The following is a 16630-nucleotide window of genomic DNA, read 5'->3' as shown; positions in this document are numbered from 1 at the left end:
AGCGCTTCCATACATATAAGTAAAAGCAGGTGCCCTAAAGAAATACATGGCTAAGGAAATCATCACAGTTGGCTTTGTACATGTAATCCTGAATCCACTGATAAGTCAACCTATATTCTGTAAAGAATGGGAACACTAATAATAGATGCACAGGGGGCTAGGCAGATTAGTGGTCAGATATTAAGAGCACTGGCTGCTCTTCAACAGGACCTAGGTTTGATGCCCAGCACCCACATGGCAGCTCACAACCTTCTGTAACTCCAGGTACAGGGGATCTGACGCCCTCTTCTGACCTCTGCAAACATTGTAAAAACATGGTGCACAGATATATACACAGGCTAAACATAGACACATGTAAAATAAAAATAAAACAAATCCTAAAATAGATGCACAAAATATCAGACATTCCAGTATCTACTATCACAACTAGGAAAAGATATCATCATTTTGTTACTTACAAATGTCTATGAAATTTAATATCCTGTGGGTAACTTACTTAAATCTTAAGCCACTCAATGATATGTCCAAGAGCATTTCAAACTGCCAAAAAAATGAGGATATCAGCATTAAAAATGACATTACAGGTCTTCCCCAGAGAAGAGTGTATCCATTGACTGTCCAGTGACAAATGGCCAGCTCTGAAATCATGCAAATAGCATTCACATAGCCATACATACATGAACAAATGTGTACACATAGCCACACATACATATACAAATGTGTACACATAATCATACATACATATACAAATGTGTACACGTAGTCATACATGCATATACAAATGTGTACCTATAGTCATACATGCATATACAAATGTGTACACATAGTCATACATGCATATACAAATGTGTACCTATAGTCATACATGCATATACAAATGTGTACACATAGTCATACATACGTATACAAATGTGTACACATAGCCATACATACGTATACAAATGTGTACATATAGTCATACATGCATATACAAATGTGTACCTATAGTCATACATGCATATACAAATGTGTACCTATAGTCATACATGCATATACAAATGTGTACACATAGCCATACATACATGAACAAATGTGTACACATAGTCATACATGCATAAACAAATGTGTGCATATAGCCATACATGTGTATACAAATGTGTACACATAGCCATACATGCATATGCAAATGTGCACACATAATCATACATGCATATGCAAATGTGTACACATAGCCATACATGCATATGCAAATGTGTACACATAGTCATACATGCATATACAAATGTGTACACATAGTCATACATGCATATACAAATGTGTACACATAGTCATACATGCATATACAAATGTGTACACATAATCATACATGCATATACAAATGTGTACACATAGTCATTCATACATATACAAATGTGTACACATAATCATACATGCATATGCAAATGTGTGCACATAATCATACATGCATATACAAATGTGTACACATAATCATACATGCATATGCAAATGTGTACACATAGTCATTCATACATATACAAATGTGTACACATAATCATACATGCATATGCAAATGTGTGCACATAATCATACATGCATATACAAATGTGTACACATAGTCATACATGCATATACAAATGTGTACCTATAGTCATACATGCATATGCAAATGTGTACACATAGTCATACATGCATATACAAATGTGTACACATAGTCATACATGCATATACAAATGTGTACCTATAGTCATACATGCATATACAAATGTGTATCCATAGTCATACACGCATATGCAAATATGTACACATAGCCATATACGTGTATAAGTAACATTACACAAACATGTGTACACATAGCTATATGTGCATACAATAAGTAACATTACACAGACACGTATACGCATATTCATATCTGCATAAATAAGAATTAATGAAAGAAGAAGCCATGAATTTGGAGGAGAATGGGGAGGGGTATTGGCAGGGTTTGGAGGGAGGAAAGGGAAGGGAGAAATTTTGTAACTATATTATAACCTCAAAAAAATGAGTAAAAAAAATGGCATTACATGATAACAGTTGTGAAATGCAAAGCCAGCTGCCAGTGCTCGGCTGGTCTGGTGATAAAGGGACCACTTGGGCATCTTCTCCAAGGGTGAGCCCAAAACCCACAGGGCAGGGAGTCTACTGAGGATGCTCTGGAGTTTACAGACACATTTAGTGCATGCTTCCTGCCTACACGGCCAACTGTGCCTTAAATGACTGTCATGGACAGTTATGCAGGAGGACAATTAACAGCAACAACCATTCACAGGACAGACAGTCATGGACGGAAGGAAGCCTGGGGTGTCTTTTGGAGTGGGTGAACTAAAAAGGGGGCAGGAAAGATAAGAAAGTCTTTTTTAGTGTGAAACCAATATGTGCTTGATAACAGTATTGGTCCTCAGAAAGGAAATACTCTCCGTCCCAGATAAAGCGGTGTAGTGCCTTACCATAGACAGACAGACGCTAGACACTTACTAAACTGTACACTCTGACTGACCCCCTTCCTCATCCTCAAACCCATTCTAGTCATGTTTCCTTTTGAGTCAAACAACTTGCAACCACTTAGTGCAGTCTACTCTGGTTCACAACTATCACCTTCCTCTAAGCCCCTCTTAGTGCAGGTGCTTTAAAAGCTCCCCACCCCGTGCATGTTGTCCTCTGCTCCTGCATCAACTGTGCATCTGTCAGAGAGATGCAGCCTCAAAACAGCAGAAACCAAGTTATTGGATCATGCAAGTGACTGGCACAATATCAAAATATCAAAAGTTTTGCTTATGGTTTCAACTCTAGTAAAATTTCCTGGGCAGATCATTCTACCTACTTACCATTAAATTAAAGCCTTCGTCCTCCCAAAACTGGATGCATTTCAAGACACTCTTTGATTTCTAGAAAAGAAAATGCTTGACACCTTATCTCCAAAAATTAAAAAAAAGCGGAAGAGAAAAAGCAGTCAAGAAGCCATAAAAACAAAACCTGTGTGTTGTCTTTAATAAATCTCCATTGGCAGTTCCAATTAATGACAATGTAGTTATTAAAAACCTATAGCACAGGCTAGAGAAATGCCTCAGGGAGTAAGAGCACTGGTTGCTCTTCTAGAGGACCTGGGTTAGGTTCCTGGCACACACATGGTAGCTCACAACCACCAGTAACTCAGCCCCAGGGGACCCAACATTCTCTTCTAGCCTCTGCAAGCTCTATACATACATGGCACATAGATGTACATGCAGGTGAAATACCCATAAGCATGAAATAAAAAAAAAATAAACCTCAAACATATTAAAGGCACACATTGTTAAAGTAATGATGTCAAAATTATACTGTTTCTATAGAAACAGGTACCAATGGGCTGACCCTTACCTCCAGTTCAATGTAGTATAATCTCTGCTCTGACATATCCCATTGAGCCCAAACAAAATCTTCAGCTATTCTGTCTCTTGGGAGGTGGATAGAATTTCTAATTACCTAGAGTAAAAAATGATTTTATAAGTATTTTTAAAAATGACAACCTAAATCATTATTTATGCACACGCTTTCCCTATGATACACGTAAATACCCGTACATTAGTAAATACCCCACCCCCGCAACATACATAGTTTTCCTATAGAATATTTAAGGCGTCATCGCCTCATCCCAGTACCCTGTGCTCTGTTCTTCTTAGCGTAACAGGCAGGTTGACAGAGGCCACGCCTTCCACAAACGTCTGTACTAACAGAACGTGCTCCACGGGGGTGATGGGTGGCATTGCCTACCCGTCAGCAATGCTTGACTCTTAGCCGTCAAGAGCTAACTAGGATTTTGAGTTTTGACCAAAACCTCAGAATCCCCATACAAAAGCAAAGTTCCTTGGCTGTGTGTTCCTGTGGGGCGTTGTGCGCTTCTATAGTTACACCTTAGCACTACAACTGTCCCAGTGAGCATGCACACCTCCAGGGACCTCTGCTGACGCGTGCCTTGAGTGGTTCTAAAATTTAATATTATCTAAGGACTGCTTCAATAGATGAAGGAAGACGAAATAAGAGTACATTAAGAATATATTGATGCAAAGCGTTTGTTTAAACTCAAAGAACATGGGTGTGTTCCCAGCACATGGGTGTGTTTTCAGCACATGAGTGTGTTCCCGGCACATGAGTGAGTGTGTTGCCGGCACATGGGTGTGTTCCTAGCACATAAGTGAGTTTCCGGCACATGAGTGTGTTGCCGGCACATGGGACGATTAGAAGCTTAAAATCATTACTTGCTACATAGTGAACTCAAGGGGAAAAATGAGGCCCAGAGATGTTAGATTAGGTTGTGAAGTTAGTTCACCAGAACCGAGTCCCAGCACCTGGCATTTTACTAGAACTTTCTTTCACAGAGCAGCAGATTTTCCAATGGCTTCAAAGAAGGGGCTAAGAATTCGCTTTCCAGGGCATGGGCAATGGCTCGGTTGGTAAAATGCTGTGTTGTAAGCATGAGAGACCCTAAGGTTGACCCCCAGACCCACAGAGAAAGACAGGCACAGTGCTTGTAATTCCAGGACTGGGAGACACAGACAGGAGGTTCTCTGAGACCAGCTGCTTGCCCAGTGTATCCTAATAGGAAGCCCCAGGCCAGTGAGAGACCCTGTCTCAAGATAGAAGGTGGATGGTATCTGAGGAATCATACCCAAGTTTGACTTCTGGCCTACACACACACACACACACATACAAACACACACACGCATATATACACACATACATACGTAAACACACACACACCAGCAAGAACATACAAACACACATCGGTATACACATGCATGCACACACACTAGCATATATACACACATACATACATGAACACACACACTAAGCATGAACATACAAACACACATCAGTATACACATGCATGCACACACACTAGCATATATACACACATACATACATGAACACACACTAAGCATGAACATACAAACACACATCAGTATACACATGCAGGCACACACACACTAGCATATATACACACATACATACATGAACGCACACTAAGCATGAACATACAAACACACATCAGTATACACATGCATGCACACACACTAGCATATATACACACTTACATACATGAACACACACACCAGCATGAACATACAAACACACATCAGTATACACATGCATGCACACACACACAAACACACACACACACTGCACACACATACACATGTGTGCTCACAAGGAATTTACTTGATACCAGCACTGGGTTTGGTGGGCCATGCCCGAAACACCAGTTCTCAGAACACTGAAGTAGGAGGAGCTCAGGTTCCCTGCCAGACTGAAAGACAAAACCAAGACCCAAAAGAAAAACAAAGAAAAAAAAACAAAGCAGAATTTACTTTCTCAGGGCAAGGGATCTGACTTGGTGGCCTCGCATGTGAAATTCCAGGGCCAAGTCATTCTCCTCGAGGTACCTACCAAGCAGGCACCAAACCGTAAAACAAAACCTCTTGACCCTGAGCTGGACCAGGCAAGGAGCCCTCTGGATGAGGAGCCCTCGGGACGGTACAGATTCACGCCTGAACCGTCTCTACCCAGAAAGGAAGTTCTCCGATGCTAGCAGGAACTTGAGGTGAGAGCAAAAAGCACAGGGCCCACCCAGCTCTGTTTCTTCCTCTGCTGGGTCCACAGCCACTAGGCCGTGGGAAGTGATGCCAAAGATCTTAGAGCGCCTTCTGTATCCTCCATATCCACACCGTCTCTACGCGTATGAATTCTGGTTTGGGGGAACAGGTTTGGGAATCTTTCCAGCCAAAGCCATACGACGACAAGATGAGCGTCAGATTCTGGCTGAGCACGTTAAAATATCCACTGTGTCCCTCTGGGGTGACATCACTCCGTTTGTCCTTTAGAAGACGGAGCCACAGCGCCACCTCCCTCACCTAAGGATGTTGTGGCAAACAGGGGGAATCGAACACCCTTACAAGAAGCCATTGCTAAAGCCTTCTGTGTGGGCAGAAGTGGTGCCCAAGAGGGGCACCAGAGGATGGGGAAACACTAAAGCTGGGCCATCTTCGTCAGCAGGACGCTGTCTGGGCAGCCGGAAGGAGCCCCTCCCCTCACTCCCAAACACTAAAGCTGGGCCATCTTCGTCAGCAGGACGCTGTCTGGGCAGCCAGAAGGAGCCCCTCCCCTCACTCCCAATGATCCGGCACTTTCTTCAGCCCCTGCTCATTCCCATCTATATGCATGCTGAACTTCCTCCTCCAAGTTCTCATAGCTGTCGTCGGGATCCAAACACTGCCCCTCCTCTGTGGGTCACCACCAGCCAGGGCCACACCCACACGGCCTGCTCGGTTTCCAGAGGCTTTCAATGGTAGCTACATGGTTAGTAAATGTCACTTCTGTTTCGTTCATATAACTTTAACGTCTTCAGAGAAACATCCACATTCTCAGAGGAAGATTATTTTGAGGGCTGTTAGGTAAAGATCCCTGCCACCGAGCCTTACAACCTGAATTTGATCCCTGGAATCCACAGGGTAAAAGTTCTCTGATCTCCATACTCATCCCATGACATGTCACACACACATGCAAGCACACACGTGCACACATGCATTCATACACACACGTATGCACACACAAGCACACACATGCACACATGCATTCATACACACACGTATGCACACACAAGCACACACATGCATTCATACATGCACACACATACACACATGCATTCATACACACACGCATGCACACATGCATTCATACACACACGTATGCATACACAAGCACACACATGTATTCATACACACACGTATGCACACACAAGCACACACATGCACACATGCAATCATACACGCACACACATGCACACATGCATTCACACACGCACACACTAGTCACATTCAAACACACATACACTCACACGCACATACATACTTGCCCACACACATATATACTCACACTCATGCATGAACGCACACTCACGTGCACACACACATATACATTCGCATTCGTGCACACGCATACACAAAGACTCATATGCACACGTATGCACTATCATGTGCACACAATGCACACAAGCACACATATCACAAATCACAACAAATAAGTGTAAAAATTAAAAGTTCTCTTATACAGACTAAACAATGAGTAAAACCATTTCAATATCTATGCTATATCTAAAGTTATAGAACACCAAGTAGAAAAACAGACAAGGATATAATCAATAAATTTTCTTAATAGCAAATTTAAATAGCCAGTACACAGAGAAGATGCCCAAATTGAAAAAACAGTAAAAAATATAGATTAATACGGCAGTAAGATATCAGTTCACACCCATGAAATTGGGAAGCGTTAAAGGTGACTTTACCTGATACCCTCACACTTTGCTTGTAAAACTAGTTTTGTGAGACGCAACTAGCAAACCCTCCCGAAAGTTACTAAGTGCACATCCCATCAACCCAGTCATCCAAATCTGAGAATCCAAAGAAGTGACCGTACCGACATGTGAAGGTGTAAGCAAAGTTCAACATGCTAAGGTCCAAACACAGAATGGCTGAAACATCACAGACGCCATGCCGAGAGCTGGCATGCACTTCCTCAGAAGACACATCGAAGCTATTCTAGCTAGCTTCTAGATAATTACACAGCGAGTTAATAATAGACCAAGCAGGGTTTGTGGAGATAAACGTGGAATCGACATGAGCTGATAAACATGGAGAAGATGTGAAAGGACACATGCCAGACAAAAGGGGAGTGGAGGGACACGGAAGTCACGGTCCTATTTGCAATGTTTATATGTTAAAAATTAGAGAAATACAATTAGTCACTTTTCTACTTACTAACCTATATCCTCCTGATCCAATAAGTCAAACAGCAAACACAAAGGCAGAGATTAAATGTATTATGTTATGATTCTACTTGATAAAAGCAGTTTCCCCTATGTGCGTATCTAAACTTGGACAGGTTTGCACCAGCAAGCAAGACTGTGGAGAGACTGGGGGCCCACTGGGTGTGAGGTTGGGGGGGTCACTAACTCCTCCACACGTCTTTGTTCTACTTCACAGGTCAATGGGGTTCATCTGTGCTCATAAGTCTAGAGGCAGATCTCTCTTCTGAATGAAGAAGAAAGAAGAAGGAAAAGGATGTCAATCCTTACCACTCTGTTCCCATCTTCTCTGGCGATCTGGATATGAAACTGCTCAATATCTGAAAAATATAAACCAAAGGAAAAATAGATATTTTACCATTCGGGAAAAAACAAAGAATTGTTTTATAATAGTTGTGGAGCAGTAGAAAAGTATGCTATCATGCACAGGGATCCCACAATACTTACAGACCCACAGTCCCCCTGACAGTGAGCTTCCTGACCCACAGTCCCCCTGACAGTGAGCTTCCTGACCCACAGTCCCCCTGACAGTGAGCTTCCTGACCCACCATCCCCCTGACAGTGAGCTTCCTGACCCACAGTCTCCCTAACAGTGACCTTCCTGACCCACAGTCCCCCTGACAGTGACCTTCCTGACCCACAGTCCCCCTGACAGTGAGCTTCCTGACCCACAGTCCCCCTGACAGTGAGCTTCCTGACCCACCATCCCCCTGACAGTGACCTTCCTGACCCACAGTCCCCCTGACAGTGAGCTTCCTGACCCACAGTCCCCCTGACAGTGAGCTTCCTGACCCACAGTCCCCCTGACAGTGACCTTCCTGACCCACAGTCCCCCTGACAGTGAGCTTCCTGACCCACTGTCCCCCTGACAGCGAGCTTCCTGACCCACAGTCCCCCTGACAGTGAGCTTCCTGACCCACTGTCCCCCTGACAGTGAGCTTCCTGACCCACTGTCCCCCTGACAGTGAGCTTCCTGACCCACTGTCCCCCTGACAGTGAGCTTCCTGACCCACTGTCCCCCTGACAGCGAGCTTCCTGACCCACTGTCCCCCTAACAGTGAGCTTCCTGACCCACAGTCTCCCTAACAGTGACCTTCCTGACCCACTGTCCCCTTGACAGTGACCTTCCTGACCCTTGTTCACTCTTACTTCAGTGTTCTAATCCAGGAATCACCTGGCTCTTGTTGCTTGCTTTCCTCTACAAGTGCTTGCTACTCTTGTATCTTCCATCTTAGATAAGACTAATGAGAGCCTCATTAGTGCATTTACCTCTAATTTCCCAATACATATATGTATTAATATAAGTATATCTATATATACAAATTACATATATATGCACACACATAAGAGGCATTTTTAGGGGCTACATCACATGAACAAAAGCTGTACTACTTTTATTCAACTTGTAGTAACAGTAACAATCTATATTCTGTTGGCTCTAACTGCCAAGACAAAACACGGTACCAAAAACTGACCCGAAACGCAGGAACTAAATACAAATATAATGCAACCTGCTCTTCCAAACGTAAGAGAACCCAGTTTCACCTCACAACACGAAAGACTGCTTGTTCGTAAGTATTAATGGATTTTTCTCTGTACTCCTTCCCGAAACTGAAAGCATCTCGAAAGGCCATGACCTCTTGCACCATTTCTACTTGAGTTGGGTCATGCTACTGTGTACTTTAGATCTGCCCTGGAATTCTTCTAGCGACCAAGCCTTCTTCCGTTCCTTCTCTCCATCCAAGCCGCTTACGCTCGGACCACAGCCATCCGCTCCCACAGACAGGCATCTTAAAGGAAACAGTGTAACTGTTCTACCGGTTTGTGCATGCACAAGGTATTCCTTTCCCAAGACAAGGAAACTGAGTGGGGGTTAAAGAAAGGGCTGGGGAAGGAAAAGGAATTCTAGGTCTCCGGTGGACAACAGAGGTTAGCAGACGCTGGGCAATGGTAAAGATATCTAGCGGTTTAACCAGTCTTCAGGTTTCGCTAGGAGACTGACTGTGCGCACACCGCCTATCCATTATCCAAAGACACACTTACATTTCTCTTCTGAAATCAGTAAGAGGTGGTTCTGCAGAAGACGGCCTTCAACGTGTAGGTAGAGGAACTGTGGGAAGGGAATTATAAAAATCATAAGCCACTATTTAGCTTACACGGATACTTCAGTAGTTGCTTGGCCATGGTTACGGCTGCATCCCAGACAAGGAACTGAGAACCACAGGATATTTTAGGGGAATCACAAGTACATATGTCAAAGGTCAAGCAAGTAGAGGGAGGAAGCTCTGAGGATCTCAGTTTTCTGGGGGGGAGATTGGTACTAGGTACATTATCACCAATCTTTTGAGCATAAGGCAAAGAGGAAGATACCTCCAGGGATGATGTTTCCTGTTTGGAATATTTGATCGTGCAGCCAATCAGAAGCAATGCAAATGACATGTATACAATATGTTGTATCTCACGCAGAGCCAAAGGGCGGCCAGTATATTTATTGTGAAACTAAACCTAGTATATAATTGGGAACCATGAAAACAGTCCCGGCTGCAATTTCCAGGCTCCCACATCTGAGAGACAAAGAAGCATGTAACCAGGGACTTTCCAAGAAAGAACAGGGAGTCGTGATGCGGCCATGGCTGAAGGTTTACAAGGCTCAGAGTTAGGCTAGCTGTCACTGGGAAGAGAAGCTTTGCCACAGCATGCTCTCCACTGCGGCTCTGCCCCCAGTGCACGGTTGACTCTGTTAACTGTGATGATGAAGGAGAAGTGGCAAGAGATGGGGGTCAATGCTCAATCTTTCATCATCTAAAAAGTGACAGACAGCTTCATTTTACAGCATGAAAAGCAATTTACTAGGAGTTACCAGTAAATGTTGTTCCCTGGGACCCCCAAATGGAAAACATTATAAAAGGTCATAACTATGTATGTGTATGACTTAACTTCACAGATACCGGCCTGTCTATTATCGTTGCCTTTATTTTACATAACAGGTCAGAAGGAGAGCAGACTAACTTCCTTAAGTAATCATGTTGAACTCCTAGAACCGGAAAGCAAACCATTAACTACATGACATTCTTCTCAGCAATAACCCCACATCATAGACAGCAATATAGGCTTCGGCTTCAGAAACAATACAGGGCTCGTTATGAATGACTTCTAGAGTGTGCACAGATGAGATGCCCTGCACAGTGGGGCTGGGAAGGTCTGAGGTGGGCAGCACCGTACTCGTGACAGTAGAGCTCAGAGCTTCAAAGCAAGGAGCTGTCCCTTCAGAGAACGACATGCCTAGGCAAAATGTGTCCGTCTCCTCCAGGAGAGCTAACCCAGGCGGACAGGTCTGTGACCTGGTCAAGGGGTGCCCCTCAGGAACAAAGGACCATCTCCAGAAGCCGTGCTAAAGACATGGGTGGAATAACCATCCCTTTAACGTGCCCGGAGAAAGGCAGGGTATCATCTGAGCTAGGGATGTGCCAGCAGATGACTCACCTGCTCAGCCAATGCCTGGTCAAGGGCCACAAATGTTCATTTTGAATTGCAAAGTGTGGAATCTTCCAATGAAAAATGACTTGTTCACCCACACTGTCCACGAGTGCTTCGGTAGCAACCCACAGTGTTGCAAAAGTCAGGAATCTACTGCCGTTAACCAGATAATCGCTCTGTCAACCAGGTGGATGTGTAAAATAAACAACTCCAAAGCTTACCACAGAGTTACTTTAATATTTTATGGTTTATCGTGTGAAAACATTGCCTTACTATCTGGCATAGCAGAGCCGGCGCAGCCCGTGTTGACGAGGGAAACATTGATGCTTAAGCCTTCACATCTGGAGCTGCTTAGAGGATTAAATGAGCTATTGTGTGCGTTGTGAACAGGTACCTCTCTCCCCAGGGGCCACACCTTCCAATTAACGAGACCCGTAATAGATGGTTTACTTACCTGTACCCAGATACAGCTATCCACCGCTTTCAAAACCTTCTCGTGGTTGACAGGATGGATTTCAACCAGCAACGTTAAGCACTTTGACCCTGCATAGACAAGGAGGATCACAGTCATAACAACTGGGATAGCACGCATTTTTTTTTTCTCAAGCCACCACGAGAAAGAATGCTGGATGTCTCAGCTTACACCAGCCGTGGATTAGGAGAACAACTCTACCAGCATCATAATGGCTCTTGAGGTGACACTAAATTGTAATTTGAGTCCCCAGCACCTTTCTTTGGGGATATGTGGTGGTCCAGGGGCTCTAAACAAAAGGATCAACCTGCCTTCCACCACCTCATACACCTAAGAGAAGCTGCATTTGAGCCAGTCACAGAATGACCACATTAAAAGGGAAACCTTTCTGTGCCTTACAGCGGCAGCAGACCTGGAGGAAGAGAAGCACCCTGTTTACAATCCAAATGGTTTCTGAAGCAAGATGCAATCCCTGCAGCCCTGACTAACACAGGAGCAGCCACGCTGACCGCAACAGCTGCCCTTTCCCCTGCACAGATGCAACCCCTGCAGCCCTGACTGACACACCACGCTGACCCCAACAGCAGCCCTTTCCCCTGCACAGATGCAACCCCTGCAGCCCTGACTGACACACCATGCTGACCCCAACAGCCGCCCTTTTCCCCAGACAGCATCTTTGCAAATCAGCGCAGCTGGGATTTGAACGCTTGTTCCTCATTGCATCAGGTTGACATTTCTCAAACTCAGAACTGGGGCCACAGGCATGTAACTCAGCGATAGGGCAAATGACAAGGATGTGGGAGGTCTTAGTTTTCATTACCAGGAAGGAAAAATAAATATCGAGCAGATAAAGATCCGCAATGAAGCAGAAGCCAGGTCGGTGCACCTGTAGTGAGACCATTTTTAGCACGGTTTCATAGACCCTCTGCCTTCTTAGTCTACATCAGCACAGCCCTACCCAAGGTCTGTTCAGTTCTCCAGCATGTGGCAGCCTGGGTGTGAAAGTAGAGAGATTCTCAAGCGTATGTGTCATGGCTGACTGTGCCTATCAGCAGCACACTCCGGTTTTCCCCGGAGCAATGGAACAGCACTGTCAACAGCTGCCTTAGGTCCTGGGGTCACATTGGAGCAAAATGTCATAAATGCAATTAGAAGTAAGCTCGTGGCCAGGGGCTGGAAAGGGTTTACCACAGCCATCCAAACATAGGTCAAAGGTACCCATTCCCAAGAGTGTGGTCGAGTTCTTATAACTCTAATATACTCAGGTTCTCTCTCGATTGCTGTACTGAGAATATTAACGCACGATTTGGGGATCACACAGCCGTCTGGAAACAATCACTTTTCAGTTCTTAAGAGTGACCTGGTACATGAACCAGTTTCCGGGATATGACCTAACAAATTAGTCCTGGGTCTTTCTATACAAATGTCTCTAATGATCACCAGAGGGGGAAATTCCCAAACCAAGGGGCAGTCATAATGGGAGATTCCTGGGCTAGGAGGACAGCAAGTCCAGCTGCTGTCCTAGAGCTAAAAGGCAGGGAGGCTGGCAAGGTCCTGGCCTGTAGGCTCCACCTCAAGGAAGAGCAAGCTGAGCAGCTCACTGCACCTGTGTCCAAGGGCTGACACTCGGGGCTCAGGGAACTCGAGGACTCAGCGCCCCCACACTCCTCACCCTCCGCCCCCACTGCCACAGGCGAGGCAGGAGAGCCTTGTGGGTCAGAGGTCACAACTGCTTTTACTGCAAGACCTGCAGCCTCCCGCACCGCCAGACTCCCCGAAGCTCTGGAAGCCTTGCTGAGACTGTCTGCTGGACCGGAGATGGCGAGGCAGACAATCTCCAGGGAGAGCATCCTGTGGACCCCGGGGCCACCTCTGAATTCCTCATCTGGAGGTGGATGCTTGTGCTTCCCGTTGCTTCTCTTTGCTGAGAGATCTCAAGCAGCTCTGAATTCCTCATCTGGAGGTGGATGCTTGTGCTTCCCGTTGCTTCTCTTTGCTGAGAGATCTCAAGCAGCCCAGGCTGACGATCTTCAACTCAGCATCTCTGAGGATGGCCTCAGATCCTTAGTCCCGCATCCTGCACCTCGGGAATGCTGGGATTCCAGGGGTGTTTACTTTGTTTTACTTGGGAGGGCGTGCTTCTGATTCTGCCCTGGAGTTTGGAATGAGTCTCCTGCCTCACAGCTTCTAGGATGTTGGGCTATCCACCGAGTCTCGTGACAATGGTTTTGTTTGTTTTTTTTTGTTTCGTGAAAGGTTTTCTTTCTTTTAAGTTCATTTTATCTAGTGTCTTTAATTTTTCTGTTTTGGATTTTTTCCCCCTCCTTTGAGGCAGTTTCATTTACCACCTTGCCCAGAGCTTGGCAGGTTTGCTCTTAAGACCTAGCAATGCTTTCTCAAACAGCTTGTTAGAGACCTGTTGGGTATTCATTTCTATCAATGACAGATAGATAAACGTTATTATTAGGAACTAAGAAAATGCCTTGAGGGATTGGGGAAAGGGTTCAGTGGGGAAAGCACTTGCTTCACAAGCAGGATGACTTGAGTTCAGACTCCAGACATCACATAAAACAGCCAAACATGGCAGTGTGTCCACCTAACTCCAGAGTGGAGACAAGCAGATCCAGCTAGCTCACTGGCCACATCCGTGAGCTCTGGGTTCACTGAGAGATCCTGTCTCAGACAGAGAGAGACAGAGAGCAGTAAAAGGCACTGATAGTAAATTCTGTCCCCCCCCCACACACACACATTCACACTCCACGCACGCACACCTATCCTCCTGAGCACACCAGTCACTTGGAAAGCAAGACATGTTGAATCATGAGTGTAATTTCACAGGTAAAATGTGTAATGATACTCTTGGTTTATGACCCAACACAGAACCAGGAGCCCAGGGACAGGACAGGACATCAGTTTAAGAAGGCTGTGTTCCTGTTGACTGAGATGCAAAGATGTTGCTCTGACCGAAAGTGACTTAAGGGAGGAAAGGTTGGGGATTTTTTTTTTTGCTTGTTTGTTTTGGGTTGTTGTTGTTTTGGGTTTGTTTTGGTTTGGCTTACACACCTAGGTCACAGTCCGTCACTGAGGGAAGTTGGGGCAGGAAGCAGAACTAAAGCTTAAAGAAGGCTGCTTGCTGAATCACAGGCTCATGGCTAACTCACTTCCTTATGCAGCCCAGAACAACTCACCCAGGAAACGGTGTTGCCCACAGGGTGATGGGTCTTCCCATATCAACTAACAGTCAAAAGAATTCCCGCACAACACATGCACAGGCCCGTCTGGTTTGGACAATCCTCAACTGAAACTCCTTTCTCTGCTGACTACAGACAGTGCCACACTGATAGTGAGGGACCCTGGAAATCTATCTGCTCGGCGCCTAAAGCGTGGCTTCAGGAGTAAGAGGGACACCGGTGTCAAAGACAGTCAAGAAGAAAATAGAATAAAAATAGCCTGCAAAAAGCGAGAACAAGAGGGGAGAGCAAATTTTCCTACTAATGTCTATTTTAAATATACGACTGAATTACTGTATCAGATAACACAAAAGGACAGCCAATTATCTCATATAAAAATTCACATGTTCTAACTGCATAAAAAACCCACAGTTTGGGGAGACTCTAAGGAAAAATAGAGAATCACCCTAGATTGTCTTTCACAGCATGAATTTACATATTTAAATAAAAAAAATAACCAACTATCATTTAAGCTTTCTTTATCTTTCTCCACTAACCGCCCCTGTCTGGTTCAACACGGGCCAGGAATTTAATTAGGACAGCTACCACAGGGGTGGGAGTCACTAACACTAACAGGAGTGTTTCTCAGTGACATGCCACATACTTCACAGTGGAGCTCTTGAGCCAAATCACAGCTCTGTGAAACACTTATTTATCTGTCCCTAACGGTATGGAGGCTCTGGGAAGTCTTGATGACAGTGGGGTCCACCCCACTTGCTGCCCAAGGAGAATCTATTGTCTCTAGTAACAAAGGAAGACATAGAGTTCAGCCTGGGCCTCTTCTTATGGAAGGTCATTATCATTTTTTAAACATTACCTATACTATGGCCAAGGAGGGACGTTACTGGTAAAAGTTGATTGTAAAGTATGGGAACAGAGAAACTTTTACTTGAAATATGTTACAGTTTGTTTCTTTTGCAATGGAAAAAAAAGCTCATTTTAAACAATAGAATGTTAAAGAAAACTTTTCAAAAACTTACTTTCCTTAAATAAAATGATGTAACCATTCCAAGCAGACAAAAGAAATCTTTCCAAAATATCTGTTCAAAGGACAAAACGTGACATATTCTATAGTATTTTCTGGTTACATCATTTCTGAAATCTCTTTTTTAGGGTGAAGGGTATTCTGAGACAGGGTTTCCTGTATCCCCCAGGCTAGCCTTGAAATCATTCTTCAGCTGAGGATGACTCTGAACTCTGGATCTTCCTACATCTACGCCAAGGTCTGGGACAACAAGGGATGTACCACTAAGCCAAGCCCATTTCTGAACTGGTGATTCTCAAAGGCAGCTCCCCTCAACTTCTGACTCATTCAGATCCCTACTTCTCAAACTAAGAATGCACAAAACCAAACACACACACACGCACACTTGTTCTAACAAAAATAAAAAATAAAAGGTTGAGTCATTCTCAACTTGTTCTCTTTCTCATGTGCAAATCAAATCCAGAAGTAATCTTGACAGATCTGTTTTTTATGTCCAGATGCATCCTTAGCCCACATGATTCCCTTTGGCTCACAGTGTAGACCAGGTCTTTCTGGTGGTCTCTCCTAGGAAGACAAACACCCTGCGGCTCACCTCCATTTCCTCTGACTTCCCT

General features: G+C 44.5%; 1 protein-coding gene across 3 annotated transcripts in view; it reads right to left on the bottom strand.

Annotated features, from left to right (window-relative positions):
• The window catches only part of Gsap (gamma-secretase activating protein), an 84826-nt gene that overhangs the window by 45247 nt on the left and 22949 nt on the right, over positions 1–16630 (bottom strand). For all 3 annotated transcript variants that reach the window (XM_075956317.1, XM_075956316.1, XM_075956318.1), the window contains exons 6-11: positions 11784–11872; positions 9896–9962; positions 8123–8172; positions 3373–3477; positions 2841–2900; positions 497–540 (exon numbers count right to left, since the gene is read on the bottom strand). In XM_075956317.1, the coding sequence (XP_075812432.1) occupies positions 497–540; positions 2841–2900; positions 3373–3477; positions 8123–8172; positions 9896–9962; positions 11784–11872 (415 nt within the window). The remainder of the gene's footprint in view (positions 1–496; positions 541–2840; positions 2901–3372; positions 3478–8122; positions 8173–9895; positions 9963–11783; positions 11873–16630) is intronic.

The sequence above is a fragment of the Microtus pennsylvanicus genome, chromosome 22, assembly GCF_037038515.1.
Source record: "Microtus pennsylvanicus isolate mMicPen1 chromosome 22, mMicPen1.hap1, whole genome shotgun sequence".
Taxonomy (NCBI): domain Eukaryota; kingdom Metazoa; phylum Chordata; class Mammalia; order Rodentia; family Cricetidae; genus Microtus; species Microtus pennsylvanicus.
Note: the sequence above shows the minus strand (reverse complement) of the source record. Positions and strands in the feature narration are given on the sequence as shown.